This window comes from Leiobunum rupestre, chromosome 10 (genome assembly GCF_980474605.1).
Source record: "Leiobunum rupestre chromosome 10, qqLeiRupe1.1.hap1, whole genome shotgun sequence".
NCBI lineage: Eukaryota > Metazoa > Arthropoda > Arachnida > Opiliones > Sclerosomatidae > Leiobunum > Leiobunum rupestre.
This window is the reverse complement of record NC_143393.1, coordinates 1,350,723-1,364,951: the sequence shown is the minus strand read 5'-3', so window position 1 is coordinate 1,364,951 and position 14,229 is coordinate 1,350,723. Positions and strand designations below refer to the sequence as shown.

The 14,229-nt window shown below is 37.8% G+C and overlaps 1 protein-coding gene across 1 annotated transcript; it reads left to right on the top strand.

Moving 5' to 3' along the window:
* The first annotated feature begins 723 nt into the window (after nucleotides 1–723).
* On the top strand, nucleotides 724–13,621 carry LOC149923337 (uncharacterized). The gene is made up of 4 exons (XM_090160931.1): nucleotides 724–808; nucleotides 878–1,225; nucleotides 13,287–13,459; nucleotides 13,532–13,621. Exons 1-4 carry the CDS (start codon nucleotides 790–792, stop codon nucleotides 13,619–13,621), a joined length of 630 nt encoding a protein of 209 aa, XP_090017057.1. The 5' UTR covers nucleotides 724–789.
* The last annotated feature ends 608 nt before the right edge of the window (nucleotides 13,622–14,229 follow it).

The following is a 14,229-nucleotide window of genomic DNA, read 5'->3' as shown; positions in this document are numbered from 1 at the left end:
GTGAGAGTGTGAGAGTGAGAGAGTGAGAGAGTGAGAGAGTGAGAGTGTGAGAGTGTGAGAGCTTCAAAAATCCTGGTACTAGACGCACGAAGAACAACAATAGAGTGAAGTTCCCCCGGCTCTGGCACCCCTTTATATAGGGCCGAGGGGGAGATAGTAAGCTTATCTCTTATTCCCAAAGAACTTGTTCAGTTCTCGAGAATATATTAGGGTTAGGCTAAAATTTATGCTTATTTACGCAAAATATTCCATTTAACTTCATTTCCGATATGGACACTAAAGTACAAACATCAGCCATAAACGCCGTCCTGAAACAACCTTCTAAAATTATAGCCGTAGTGATTATTTTCATTACAATTTTCTTATTTGAGTTCATTTTGTGGTATTTCGAAAACGTTTCTACTGCAAAATTGTAGTTCACAAAATGGTACTAATAGTATACTAATTTAATGTAAATTTCTATTAATTACATTGTTTTCTAGGATATGATTGCAACAAAAGCTCTCGAGAGGAAACTATAATGGCTTTTTTTCCCAAGTGGATTAATATGTGACGTCAATGGGAATAATTAGATACAGTTTCAAGCACGAGACGGTTTAATTTCGAGTGTCTAGAACTGTTATCTCAGAGAGAGACAACCGATAGAATTTGAGGGTTATTTGAAGTTTAGATCACGTGATGAATTAATCTCAACAAGATAGGAACTGATTAATCTCCCATGCGTCATTTCTCTGAGACGCTGAACTGAAAAGAAGTGCATCCGCTTTGCTCCCGTCATCTACCGTAAACATGGAAAAACGATCTATTGGTAAGCATTATTTTATTAATACTATTACTATTTCAATAGACAAAAGCTTAACATTTTCATTTTCTATAGCCGAGACGCATACCGTATCCAAACGCCGTGCCCAAGAAAGACGTATCAATATAAAAATCACGTTAGGAGGATCAGTCTACATTTCTTTTGGTTTCGACGGATCAAAATTACAAGTTCTCTTCTTCAAAAAATCGAACGAAAATATTCTGTTCCTGACCTCCGAAGCTTTCACCAATCTACTTTCTCTTTGGGGAGAGCTTTTCGCCGCTACGCAAACCGGAGCATCGTCTCTAACCCACAACATCATCGACTATCACGGCAACAACGTATCCGTCGTCGCCACGACCAACAACATCAAATTTAACTCAGCCTACGGTCATGTTCTGGATCTGGGAGCTCGCGAAATCGGTGAGTTCCAAAAAAAATTGATTTTATTCGGTTTCAAATAAATCTTTTAAACGAACATAAATTGTTATCGAATGCATGTACTTAGCTATTGTTAAAAACCTTAAAAAAATTAACGAATTATTATATGGTAAACCTTTCGAGGGTTTATTTTTGTACCCAGATCAATTTAATTCGTACTATAAAGGAAAATCTTATTTTGGCTGTTTTAAATCACCCTCTGAAGTACTACAAGATTTTACTAATTTACTCGTAGATAATCAATTAACCTGTAAACTTAGCTACTTTAATTTGTTTTCATTGTGTAATGTACAAGATAACCATTTAATGGAATATCTGATAGTACCTACTATCATGTAAACAAAGTTCTAAAATAAAAAATTAAATGTAAATAACTTGTTATTATTATTGCTTATATCCTAGAAATTAAGGGGTTCGGAAGCGATAGGGGAAATTATGGTTAACGAGGTGGGGGGTTAAGAGTAGAGAGGGGTAAATTCCATCCTTCAGAAATCTGCGCGAGGAAAACAAATTCTGGAGAAAGGGGATGGGGGAAAGCAACTGGTGAACGAGAGATAAAGTATCCAGTGAATGGGGGGTGGGGGAAAGCAGCTGGTGAACGGGAGAGAATCTGGTGATTAGAAATTCTGGTGATTAAGGGAGGAACGCAATGGGGGAAAGGCGCGGGTGAACGGCGGGGGGAACGGAATTGGGGAAATTCGCGGGTGAACGGCGGGAGCCAAGCAACAGCTTTGTGTCCTTCTGGTGAATGAGAATGAAGCCCCGAACGCGAGAAACTTCAGGATATATTTGCTGACGTAATTTGTGAAATTTGATCTGGTTTTTCTTTAATAACTTAACTTAATTATAAATAAGACATTGAATAAATACTTTTTGTAAGCGCTTTATATTTTCGGAGAATTTGCATATATTAAAGCATCAATTAATAGTTTTATATTAAAATGGATATGTGCGTTCACCTTAATTTATTTACGAACAATATTTCACAACTTACAATAAAATCGATGTAAGAATGCTATCAGGTCATATTAAATTACCTTCCTGTAAATTTTAAACTATAAGGAATAAATTATTTTTGTTATTCCCTAGCCGGCCCCTTTACCCGATTCCCTTGCCTAGCACTTAACCCGAGCATCTAGCCGCCACCTTTACCCGATTCCCTTGCCGAGCACTTAACCCGAGCATCTAGCCGCCCCCTTTACCCGATTCCATTGCCGAGCACTTAACCCGAGCATCTAGCCGCCCCCTTTACCCGATTCCATTGCCGAGCCCTTAACCCGTTTCGCTAGCTGAAGGATACGTGTTTCGGCTTCACCATCGTTGGTGGCGCCAGTTAAATCTAAAATTTACTTGCTTCAAGAGTTTCGTTGCATGAATTTTCAATTTTTTTTATATTAGATCCGCGATCTCTGATTGCTCGGATAGGATAAGTGTTTCGTGTTCGCCATCGCTATTGGCAATATTTAAATCTAAACCACAACGTTAGAAAATGTAGGTTAAAATAATAATAATGATGCGACACGTGTTTCGGCTTCGCATTCGCTAGTGGCGCCCGTTAAATCTAACCCACTACGTTAAAAAAAATTAAATTTAAAAAGCGCCACGAGTGGTGAAGAAACTGAAACACGATGAATTCTCGAAATTTTTTGTTATATTTGATCCACGTTCTTTGTTTGCTCTGATAGGAAAAGTGTTTCGTGCTCGCCATCGATAGTGGCAATATTTAAATCTAAACCACAACGTAAGAAAATTCAGGTTAAAACAACGCTACGAGTAGTGACGAAACAAGAGTATGACCTCTCGAATTTTTTGTCATATTAGATCCGCGTTCTTTTTTTGCTCTAATGGGACACTTGTTTCGACTTCGCCACCGCTGGTGGCGGCAGTTAAATCTAAAATTTACGAACCAGATACTAAACGTCGTATAATTATAAGATCTAATACATAATAATAACCCCCACGAGTTAGAAATAGTTAAAATTAACTTAAACTTAAGAACTTAAATAATTTATGTCTGGTACATAGGAATCCCGTATAATTTACATAGCTCATAGGATCTGGTCTAACCTACCCTTAAGTATAAAAATTAAGTTATAACTTATAAATTCAATCCCTGCCTTCAGCAAAGCTAAAATTAATCCCTCGCTAATGAATGTGTTTTTCTCTCGACCGTGGTGCAATACATTCCAAAAACTTGCGAAACTAGACCCCTCACCTCACAACGATCCTATAGAATCATTATCATATTCGCGGGGCCTCTATCCTAAGAAAAGCGCAGGTTTTCCAGGGTTGCCGCCGTAAGGTCGTGAAGGCGCCTGGACATTTCTTAGGTGCACCAATGACCCACGTAAAATGGGAGGTAACCAGTTGTTTTTGTTATAACTCCTCCGCCCACAATCCGCGGAACAAAACCAAGAGACAGAGCTGCAAAAATACATAATTTTGGATTCTCGACAGACGTCTGCCATTGCCATAAGGAGAGAACTCTACCTGGACCCGAGATGAACTTCCGGAGCTTAAGTCCAGAATGACCGCCCGCTAAGGCTATTTGCGGCCTCGACCGTCAGACCCCGCTGTATCACAAAAGTTAATTCCGATCAAACTATCTTCGTACAGTCAACCAGAACCGTTTCAAGAGCCCCCTCGAACGAATCATTTCACAGCTGACCGCCGATTCCCCGTTGATTCCGAGAGTTAGCATCCGACGATATGAGATCCGATCCCTCGCCTAGCCAGATGTTCTAGATCGAAACCCGAAGTACCTACGCCGCTTGTATGATATTCGTCGTTGTCATCCGGACATCCGTACCGTTAGCCAGCTCGTTAGTTACCGTAATTCGGGCATCCGTGCCGTAAGCGAGACGACCGGACAGTTTGGAACTGTCATCGCGAAACAATAAGTCCCCCGTTGATCCCCTCCAAGAAAGCGTGTGTGCGTGTGTCTTGCGTAATCCGGAACCCAGTAACCTCCCGTAAACCGAAATCCCGTAAATCGAAGAGCAGCCACGAAGAAAATCTAGTGATAAGTACCAAATTTCGTCCCCCCCCCCCCGTAGAATACCCAGGGTCAGGTCTGAAATAACTGTTTAAACTTAGAGAGAAAATTTCTAAGAAAGGTGCAGTCCCTCGCAATTTCCACGGAAAGGAAAATAGACCCCCGAGTTCGAGAGCTCATATCCACTTTGTATCGTTGTACTGTTAGAAATAAATTTTGTGAATCGTGTTTTTCCCCTCGCCTTAGTATCTTTATTAAAGTTTTTGGAGTTTAAAATTAATTATAATCGGCCATAATTGTAGTGTTTTATTTAAATCATAGTTACCAGAGTTAAGCGTATATATTTTATTGGTTTCCCATCGCTGATTTAAGTCAGAATGTCCGAAAGAAAAGAAGTTGGAACTGGCCCTATTGGGAAATGTAGGAAAAACGGATCTTTCTTACGACTGAGGCCACGGGGTTGAAATAGTGTGTAAAAAATATGCTTGGCAACAATGCAAAACCGCCACTTTGGCGGATTTTGCAGTGTTGCCAAGCACATTTTTAAAACTCGCCCAAATGAGCTTAATACGAGCAAAACTTGCAGTGTTGCCAGATCAAATTGGATAAATAGGCATTCCCGCCCCAAGGCTTAGGCTTCGTAGTGGCAATGCCTATTATTACGACGTGCACCACTTAACGAGCAGGTCGTGGGCCGAAAAGTGGGAAATCTAGAGGGACGAGTCCCGAGCGCTAAATTCCAGGGATAATAAAGGACGAAATAATTCCCTGCGTCGCAATTTCGAATTTATTTGTTCCGATCCTAGGACCCCATGGGTTTTCCCATGGTAAGATCACAGTTATATTATCACAAAATAACAGGTTTCGACAAAATTATTTAGGAACTGAATGATCCTTTTAGGGTTGTTTAGACTCAGTTTATGGGTTGGCAGGCAAGAGATAAATTTAAGTAGGGCGGCACATGGAGGTACTGGATGTTCGCTCCAAGGCCTAAGGGTTAGCGTTAAGACTTAAAGGGAATATAACCCCAGGTATTTGGTGTGGAACACCAACGTTTGCAGCTCTGGCCGCTCTTGCCTTTGGCTTTAGAAATGTGTGGCGCCACTCTACGGGAAATTTGAAAAATTGAAGGGGGTCTTCCATAAAGGTTGCTTTGCAGGTTATATTCCCTTTAAGGGCGCTGGATGGCCGCTATAAGATTGAAAACTAGTGTAGTTAACTATGGAGGGCTAAAATACAACCATGACGGAAGATTATAATAATAATGAGATTAATTTTAAGTTATAAGGACGGATTTATAGAATTAATTACTAAAGATATACCAACTCATTAAACCAGAGTCATGCCAACAGGTCTTCAAAAGAGAAATGACTTAACAAAGATAATCTACGGGGTCGAATAATGTAAATCTCCACGGACTGCCGGTTTAAGGGGAAACAGTTCATAGTTGGGCCGGAAATAGGGTATATCGGTAATTAATTATCAAAAATATACACTCAAACAAAATAATAGAAATGTTGAATTAATAAAGTAAAAAAAGTACTTAAGTTCGTTTTGATCTGGTTTTCTTGACTATTCTTGAGTCACAAGAGCTATGACGGTTCATATCACACAAAAAGACTTAAACCGCACAAGTTGACGGCACGCCCGCATAAGTCGCACAGAACACTGAAAACACTTTTTCGGACACGAGGGGCAATTGCTTTAGCCTACTCAAAAATACTTCGATATTACTTTAAACTTTAATTATTGATTATTAACTATAACTTTATTCATAACTATTTAACTCTTTCATACTTTTTACTTTACAACTATAAAGACAATTAACTAACTAAAATTTAACTCTTCATTTCTACCTTACACCAGGAGTCTTCTTCTCTGAGTGATGTCCCAATCCTGGATTACCGAGGATTATATATGCTATTCAAAAAACTACAGAAACTAAAGCCAACGTGTTTGTTTATCGGATTACAACAAAAAACTATATAGAGAAAAAATAGCGAGATAAAAATAACAATAATCCATAAACTCTACTAGAAGTTTGCGTAACTGTCAATAGAGGGCGACATTGTCTCTACAAAAAATTTTAATTTCTATTTCCATCGTATAGATGGCTTTTTTTTCAGAAAATCACGCCAAATGAATGAACTTTTACTTCAGTAGAAACAGTGTAAATTTAAAAAGAAAAATAACCAAACGCGTAATATAATAAAATGTTCCTCGGCTAACCCCGGAAACTACATACTAACTGAACACATGCTATCGCTTAATCGAAATGACGAAAGATATCCTATATTGTGCAGGGCTACCAGTCCATAAAAATTGTGCTAATCCCTTAGCACCGCTTTTAAGAACAAATACTGTAAATTGTAATGGAGTCTTTCTATTTGTAACGGCCTCTGTCCCGCTTAGGTGGTGAAATGGAATTTCGTTGTAATGGCCTCTGTCATAGGACAATGGACGTCTTATGTGAGAGGCCAATACCAAGATATTCGTTGGAATGGCCTCTGTCGACGGAGAGTATACGTCCTCTGTCGTAGAACACCTCCTACATGAAATGGTGCCTACGCGCCTACGGCGCGCACGGCTAACCTAACCGTTGTGCGCTCAGTACGCTAGCCTTGATATAAATACCTCTATTTAAAAGAACTGGCCTCTGTCATAGGACGCTAAGCATCCTATGACGGAGGCAATTTCAATAAAATATCTTTGTAACGGCCTCCGTCCCACTTAGGTGGTGAAATGGTTTTTTGTTGTAATGGCCTCTGCCATAGGACAATGTACGTCCTATGTGAGAGGCCAATACCAAGATATTCGTTGGAATGCCCTCTGTCGACGGACAGTATACGACCTCTGTCATAGAGGCCCTAAATGGGTTAGAGTGCAATAACTGGTGGCTTTACCGGGGAGTCAGGGTCCGGCTCTTGTAACCCATAGGGGCGGTTGCGCTCTGGGAGATGTTAGCTCTGATCAAATGGTCCTATCTCCACCTCCGACTTCGGTCACGTTTTGGCTGGATACTGAGCTTCGGTTCAGGCTAACGGAGAGGGTCCAGGCAACTGACCGCCTCGGCGGATTGGGTAGCCTGCTGTGGGGCGGCGAGCCTCCATACGCGGGCACGGCGGTCCTGTTTCCCGGCCTTTTGGGGCCAGGGTTACTTGGGCTGCTGTGTGCTCGTCGTTCCCTTTTAGCAGCTCTTTCCAAAGGGTTTGACTCCTTACCTACGTAAGTAGGGTGCCGGCTCGAGTTGCTATAGCATCCACTTTTAATCGCACTGCTGTGTGCGAAGTGGGGATTGGTCCACCCATTGCTGCACCTTCTGCTGGGTTGAGTAGCTTGCGTCTAAGGTGCTGGATTTGCCACCTGTCCGGGCTTGAGGACGCTGGCGTAGGGCAATATGATGATAAGCGTCCGGTGGTATGGTCTCTGTTACTAGGTACACCAGGCTATAAATTCTGACACACTGTCGTCTGTCGTAAAACACATCCTACATGAAAACGGTGCCTACGCGCCTGCGGTGCGCCCGGCTAACCTAACCGTTGCGCGCTCCGCACGCTAGCCTTGATATAACTACCTCTATATAAAAGAACTGGCCTCTGTCATAAGACGCTAAGCATCCTATGACGGAGGCCATTTCAACAAAATATCTTTGTAATGGCCACCGTCCTAGGACCGTGGCGTTAGTTACCGGCTTGTCATTTATATATTTAACTAAGGCGAGCAAGGCATATATTTTCCCCATTTTCAAAATGTGTGAAGCAGCATACTGTAGTCGCGACTCGTCAAAAAAAAAGGAAATTAGATAATTACAAATGATGATGAAAATGACGAAGATGCTAATGAAGTAGACGACGAAGATGAAGAGTGCGAAGATTTGGATATGACAATCTTTGAATTCCACAATGAAATTTGCCCAAGAAAAAGGTTTAATAGCAATGAGACGTGATTGCGACGGATGCGGTAAAGCAATCAAAAAAAGAAGTGCAGGTGAACTAAAATCTTGGCGTTGCCGAAAAACGAACATTTATACTAGGAAAAAAAATTGCAACCATAACATTTCTTTAAAAAAGCATTCATTCTTTGACAATGCCAAAATGGGGATAGGTGACATTCTATTGTTAGTGTATGCTATTTGTAAGGATTTATCCCATAAATTCGCGGCGGAACATTTACGCCTGAACAAATATACCATAACGGATTACGCTAATTACTTAAGGAAAGTTGCAATTATAACTGCTGTCGACAACAGCGAAAAAATAGGCGGCAAGAGAAAAATAGTGGAGATAGACGAGTCTAAATTCGGAAAAAGAAAATAAAACCGAGGCCACAGAGTAAAGGGCACATGGGTGTTTGGAGGCATAGAAAGAGAATCGGGCAATTTTTTTATGGCACCCGTTCTAGAAAGAAATTCCAATACTCTAATTCCCTTGATAGAAAAATGGGTGAAACCAAACTCCACAATATACAGCGATTGTTGGAAAGCCTATGACTGTCTAGATCAAAACCCCAATTTAAAACATTTTAAAGTAAACCATTCAATTGGTTTTAAAAATAAGGAAACAGGAGTTCATACTAACAAAATTGAAGGAAAATGGAATGGTATGAAGAAAACGTTACCTTCTTTTGGCTTTAAAACAGACTTGTTAGAAGGGTACATAGCTAAGGCAATGCTAAAATTCAAAGCCAAAAAAAGGAGAATAATTTTTGATTGCTATGTTGGGAAATATTGCAAAGGTTTATAACCCAAATAAACCCCCAAATATGTAAAAATTTAATAGTTAATAATATATATAACAATTTTTTCCGGTGCTAAAAAAATAAAGAAGCAATTACTGTTTGATATTTTCTTTAATTCTACTTATTAAAATAACATACCTTTCCAAAAATATATCCTATTTTATTGTAAAATTAAGCGAATTTCCGATTTTAAAAGATATAGTAACTGATTTTATTTTCAAAATTTCAGTTTAAAAGTCCCGCTTTTGGTTCTGAAGACTAAGGCCATTACAACGAATTAAATTCTACTTATTTCCCACTAAAATAGACTTGATCTCTTCCTCACCAAAATCCCCTGAATGCCCTCTATCATAGATCGCTAAAGGTTCTATGATAGAGGCCAATACTAATTTATTTCATTGGATTGGGCTCTGACATAGGACGCAATAGTTCCGAGGACTGAGGCCATTAAAACGAAATAATTTCTACTTATTTTCCCCTAAAATCAAACTTGATTTCTCCGAAATATCGTTATATGACGATATTTATCGTAGTGCTTAGCGCGATAATTCGATATATATACAATATTTTAATATACAACTTACAAGTACAAAATATATATTAACTTCACGGTATATGTTTACCCACCCATAGGGGGCCCCTATTCCCCCCGATCCCGTAAGGATGTTGATATTCGCGGAATACATTTAATTATAGAACTATACAGCCCAATTGGGCGGATTTTTGCGGCAATTTTCGCAGTGTTAGCAGGTGAAAACATATGACCCGGAAAAACTTTTCATTAACCAATTAGTGATTGAAAATTTTGTTTCTATTGTGCATGTTATCCCCCGCTTAAAAGTAAAAATAAAAAATAGTAAGAATGATGGCCTAACTATCCTACTAATCAGAAGAACCATAATATTTTATTCCCCCCCCCATTTCATTTTTGTTTTGTAACTAGTGTATTAATGTTAAAATAAAGATTTTGTGATTGACTAAAGACAAAGGGTTTCCATTCTGAATTAAATCTCTCCCATTTTTTTCTTTCCCCCGTATGTAACTCCTCTCTCAGATTTAATTCACGCCACGAAAGGCCACGACTCGCATTTTGTCCCCATCTTCCCCCGCCTTGGTGAATTAATATCTTTCAGAAAGGGCTAGGTATATTTCCGTCCATCAATTATATGACGATTTCCTAAAAAGGCTGCAAAATTCGTAAAATTTCCCGTTGTTGTGCCTCCAACCACCGGTTCCCGATTTTCACAACAAATACGAGACGCAATTAATATTCCATGCTCAATACCATATCATCTCACCGCTGTGAGGATCTTGAAGTGGAAACACCAGAAAACCAAGTACTTTTTATGCAAATTGAAAATTAATTTTTATCAAAAATTTCCAATTTTGGCTTAACTAACGCGCATCAACTTTTAGTGAAATTTTCCCTTATCATTAAAATAACTTACGTGGTGCCATCAATCGGATAAAGCGTTTTTTCGGGTTTCAGCACATCCGCCGCTCGGTTCGCAAAATCGACACATATTACCTAAAACAAAAATTTAGTTACTTAAATGCTTACCGCGAGCATTATATGCCCTGTAAAGACCTGTTAATCATTCGCGGAGTCTCTTCGTTGCCGAATAGATGGTGTGGTTTTTGCTCCTGTGATAAAGTTATTTATTTTTAAAATTGAACTCTTCATTTCAGGGTAATTCGTACTTTTTTTAACAACCTGTTACCGGTTCCCGAGCTCCCTGTAAAATTTCAAGATTAATCCAAATATCTAGGCTAAACATCAGGGAAAATGAAAAGAACGTTAGATTAATTTTTTATTTTGTATGTCTTTTATTTTAAATAACGTTTTATATTTTAACAAATACATCTTTCTAGAATCAGTTCTGAGGCTCCCCTTTATATATTTAATTTTCCCATGTTAATTTCGATATGGACTTCTTATATAGTAAAAATTGGAGTTTATTATTTGAATATGATTATATTAAAATTAATATTATTTTTAAGTTACGAATCTTAAATTCAAGGGTTCTACGTTAATTTCTAAAAGTATTTCATCGTTTCAAAAAACCAATTTCTAGAACTATAGATTACTCATAGATTTAATCCTTTCCACTTCAGTTTTAAAATATTTAAAAATTGATGAACTTTAAAATCTAATAAAATTCTTCGTACTACCGGACGAACGAGCTTAGATCAATACTTCAAGCGTAGCTTTTTCTTTACAAACCCCTATTGTTTAAACTATTTAAAGTTAAATATAATTGTAAATTTGCAGAACACAAGCCCGTAAAAAGACGTGCAAACATTCCATGCCCAATTTGAGCAAAAGTTAACCTCCGGAGATCTGCCTAGACATCTTATACAAAACAATAAAGAATTCTCGGATAAAAAGCGGATTGAAATTAATCATCTAGGACGAGATAAATTGTTTAGTGGAATTTCCCAGGGATATTTAGTGCATTCCGATGAATCAACAATTCCAAGGAAGTGCAACTGGCTGTAATTCGCAAATTGATTTCTGAATGATTTCTGAAAATCACCTAAACGGAACTGAAAAAAGTAACTTTCTCATTTATAAACCGTATATTAAAAATAATTCCCTGTAAACAAATTAAAATATTGGTAATAATTAACAATTTATAATTCATTGGACTATATGAAATTATTTTTTACTTTTTTTGCTTTATTTAAAGTTTAAAGGCAACCCCTATTTAACCCAATTTCCGTCTAATTCTTATAGCTGTACCTGCTGTTCTAAATCACGTTGGGGTGTTGGTGAAAGATAAAATTTCCACAAAAACTAAAATTTCAGACTGTCTCTGCACAGGCCACTGAATTAGAGGAGGAGTTTCTTAGTAGCCGAGCGAGCAAGAGAAAACTTGCCAGCGGATATATAGGTATTTCGAAAGATTGATTTTGGTAGGGTGAAAAGTTAATATTACATTTTTTTTCGCATATTTTATGCTAGTTTTTCATGTTTTAGTCAATTAATTTTTGAGTTATTCTCCTTTTGCCTTCAGCCGAACCTCAGAAAGAAATCTTAGGGCTTAGTACCTCCACGCATTCACAAGACGTAATTTCATCCAGTTGTCGTTCAAATCATCTTTGATTCATCGGGTATTATATAATAACTTATGTTTATCTTTGTTGATTAGAGTAGTCGAAAATTCGACCATATTAATTTATTTCTTTCTGTAAGGCACAGTTGACTTATTCCAGTTCAAACCGTAAATTTTAAATTTGTGACCTAAACGAAAATAATTTAATTTAACCGTAAAACCCTCTTTAAGCTAACGGTCGTGATATGTCCTTATGTTTGAACTTAAAAAATATTTAACGTCTAAGAAAAACGTTAAACTTAGCTTTTTTTTAAATAAAAAATTCTTTCACTTATAGTTTCGCTACCATTTTTGGAGTATTGAGTTTTTCAAACGCTTTCCTTAATATGTTAATTGTTAAAATTAATAAAGACACTTGTACTTAAAACAACAACTAGTTTCGTTACCCCTTGGGGAACATCATCAGGTCTGAGACAATAAATTCAGCTTTTTGTCTTAATAATTATTTGGGACCGAAAGACAAAACCACCAAAAACCTGCCGTTGTTTGAAAGTACAAGCAGTTTGGTTGAACTCGGGGAACCAATTCAATTAATCATGAATTCTAACGGCCAGTTAGAGGAAGTCGTAGAAAAAGCAAAATCAGCCAAATGAGAGAAGGACCCGAGAAAAGTTATGCAGGAAAAGGGGATTTATAAAGGATTACCCATAGAAACACCCATGTTGCAACAATTCCGACCGATTCATGAAAAACGCCGAAAACAACAACAGCGATAGTAAGTTGTTAAAATTCGGTTGTGGTCAGTGGTTATAATAAGCTTAATCTGATAACTATTTTTTCGGGAGTTTTTGCCCCTGAGATATAGCAGTACCCGTGAAAGCAATATTTTTGGAGTGTCCTAAGGAGTAATACTGAATAAGAAATTGGCAGTTGTATTAGATAACATGACGAAGAAATGATTGTCTAGGCAATAGTTTACACTTATAAATAAAGGATTTGCGGTCAACTGATATGTACCTAAATAAACTCCCCTTTTCGATTCCGTAGCCGAGCGCTTAACCCGAATCGCAAGCCGAGCCCTTTTACCCGATTCCCTAGCTATTTATACTAAAAGGCTCTTAAGGGTTTTTATTAATCTAGAAGCACTACAACTGAAACGTCTTCAGGGAGTTGTACATCCGAAGATGTAGAAACTGGTAAATTGTTTAAAAAGCAAGTAAAATACAAAAGTTAATAACGCTTTTTTTAAATGAAGATGATGAAATATACAAATTGATAAGAAAGGAATTAAGTTTCATCTTGCCCCCAAGTCCCAGCGCTGTCTTCCCGGCACAATATGACCTCAAACAAGATTTGGCTAAAACCTACCAATATAATTTAACCGATAGCAAATTAAAAAATTTGAGGGATTTGTGGTACCCGAAGCAGGTGTCTCAAAATAGTAGGATTTAAAATCTATAATCAGTAAGCGCAAACCTAATTTCAATTGATCTATCTCAGCGGGTACCTGCAAGAAAAACCAAGGCAAAGATCGAAGATGAGCTTGACGACAAAATCAGGATCGGATCAATTAAAGGACTCATAACGTGACAAACAAAACACAAAGGTGAAGGGTTGTTTACAACGAAAGCGTTTGAAAAAGGTAAAGAATATAAATAAAATAAATTTTAATTCAAAAATTAAATAGACAAATTTAAATACATTTTAGCAAAATAATAAATATAATTTTTCTGCAGGTGAGTTCATCTGCGAATATGGCGGTGCTCACATTTCCAAAGAAGAAGGAGAAAAACGCCTTAAAGCAACGATCGACGATTGCTTCTATTTTTTTTAAGATTTCAATGGAAAAGACATGTTTCGACGCATCCAACCCAAAAACGTACGGGGCCACAATTAACCAGTCTTACGCTTTTCAATGCTAAACCAAAAAAAAATATCAATGGTGTTCTACGCTTGTTTTTCGTTGCTGCCAATAATATTCCACCCTTCACCGAAGTGCTCTTCGACTATAAGGGAAAAAAACCTAAGCGCGAAGAAATTCCTAATTGGCTGATATCAGATATAGTAAAAGCGAATTAGAAACGTATCAGGCCGACTTGGAGAGTAAGCAAGATGACTAACAAATGAACAATTTGTTGGAAATTTTTTAATTATTGTAAAACATTTGTGGTCATACACTACCAAAATCTGAAATGAAT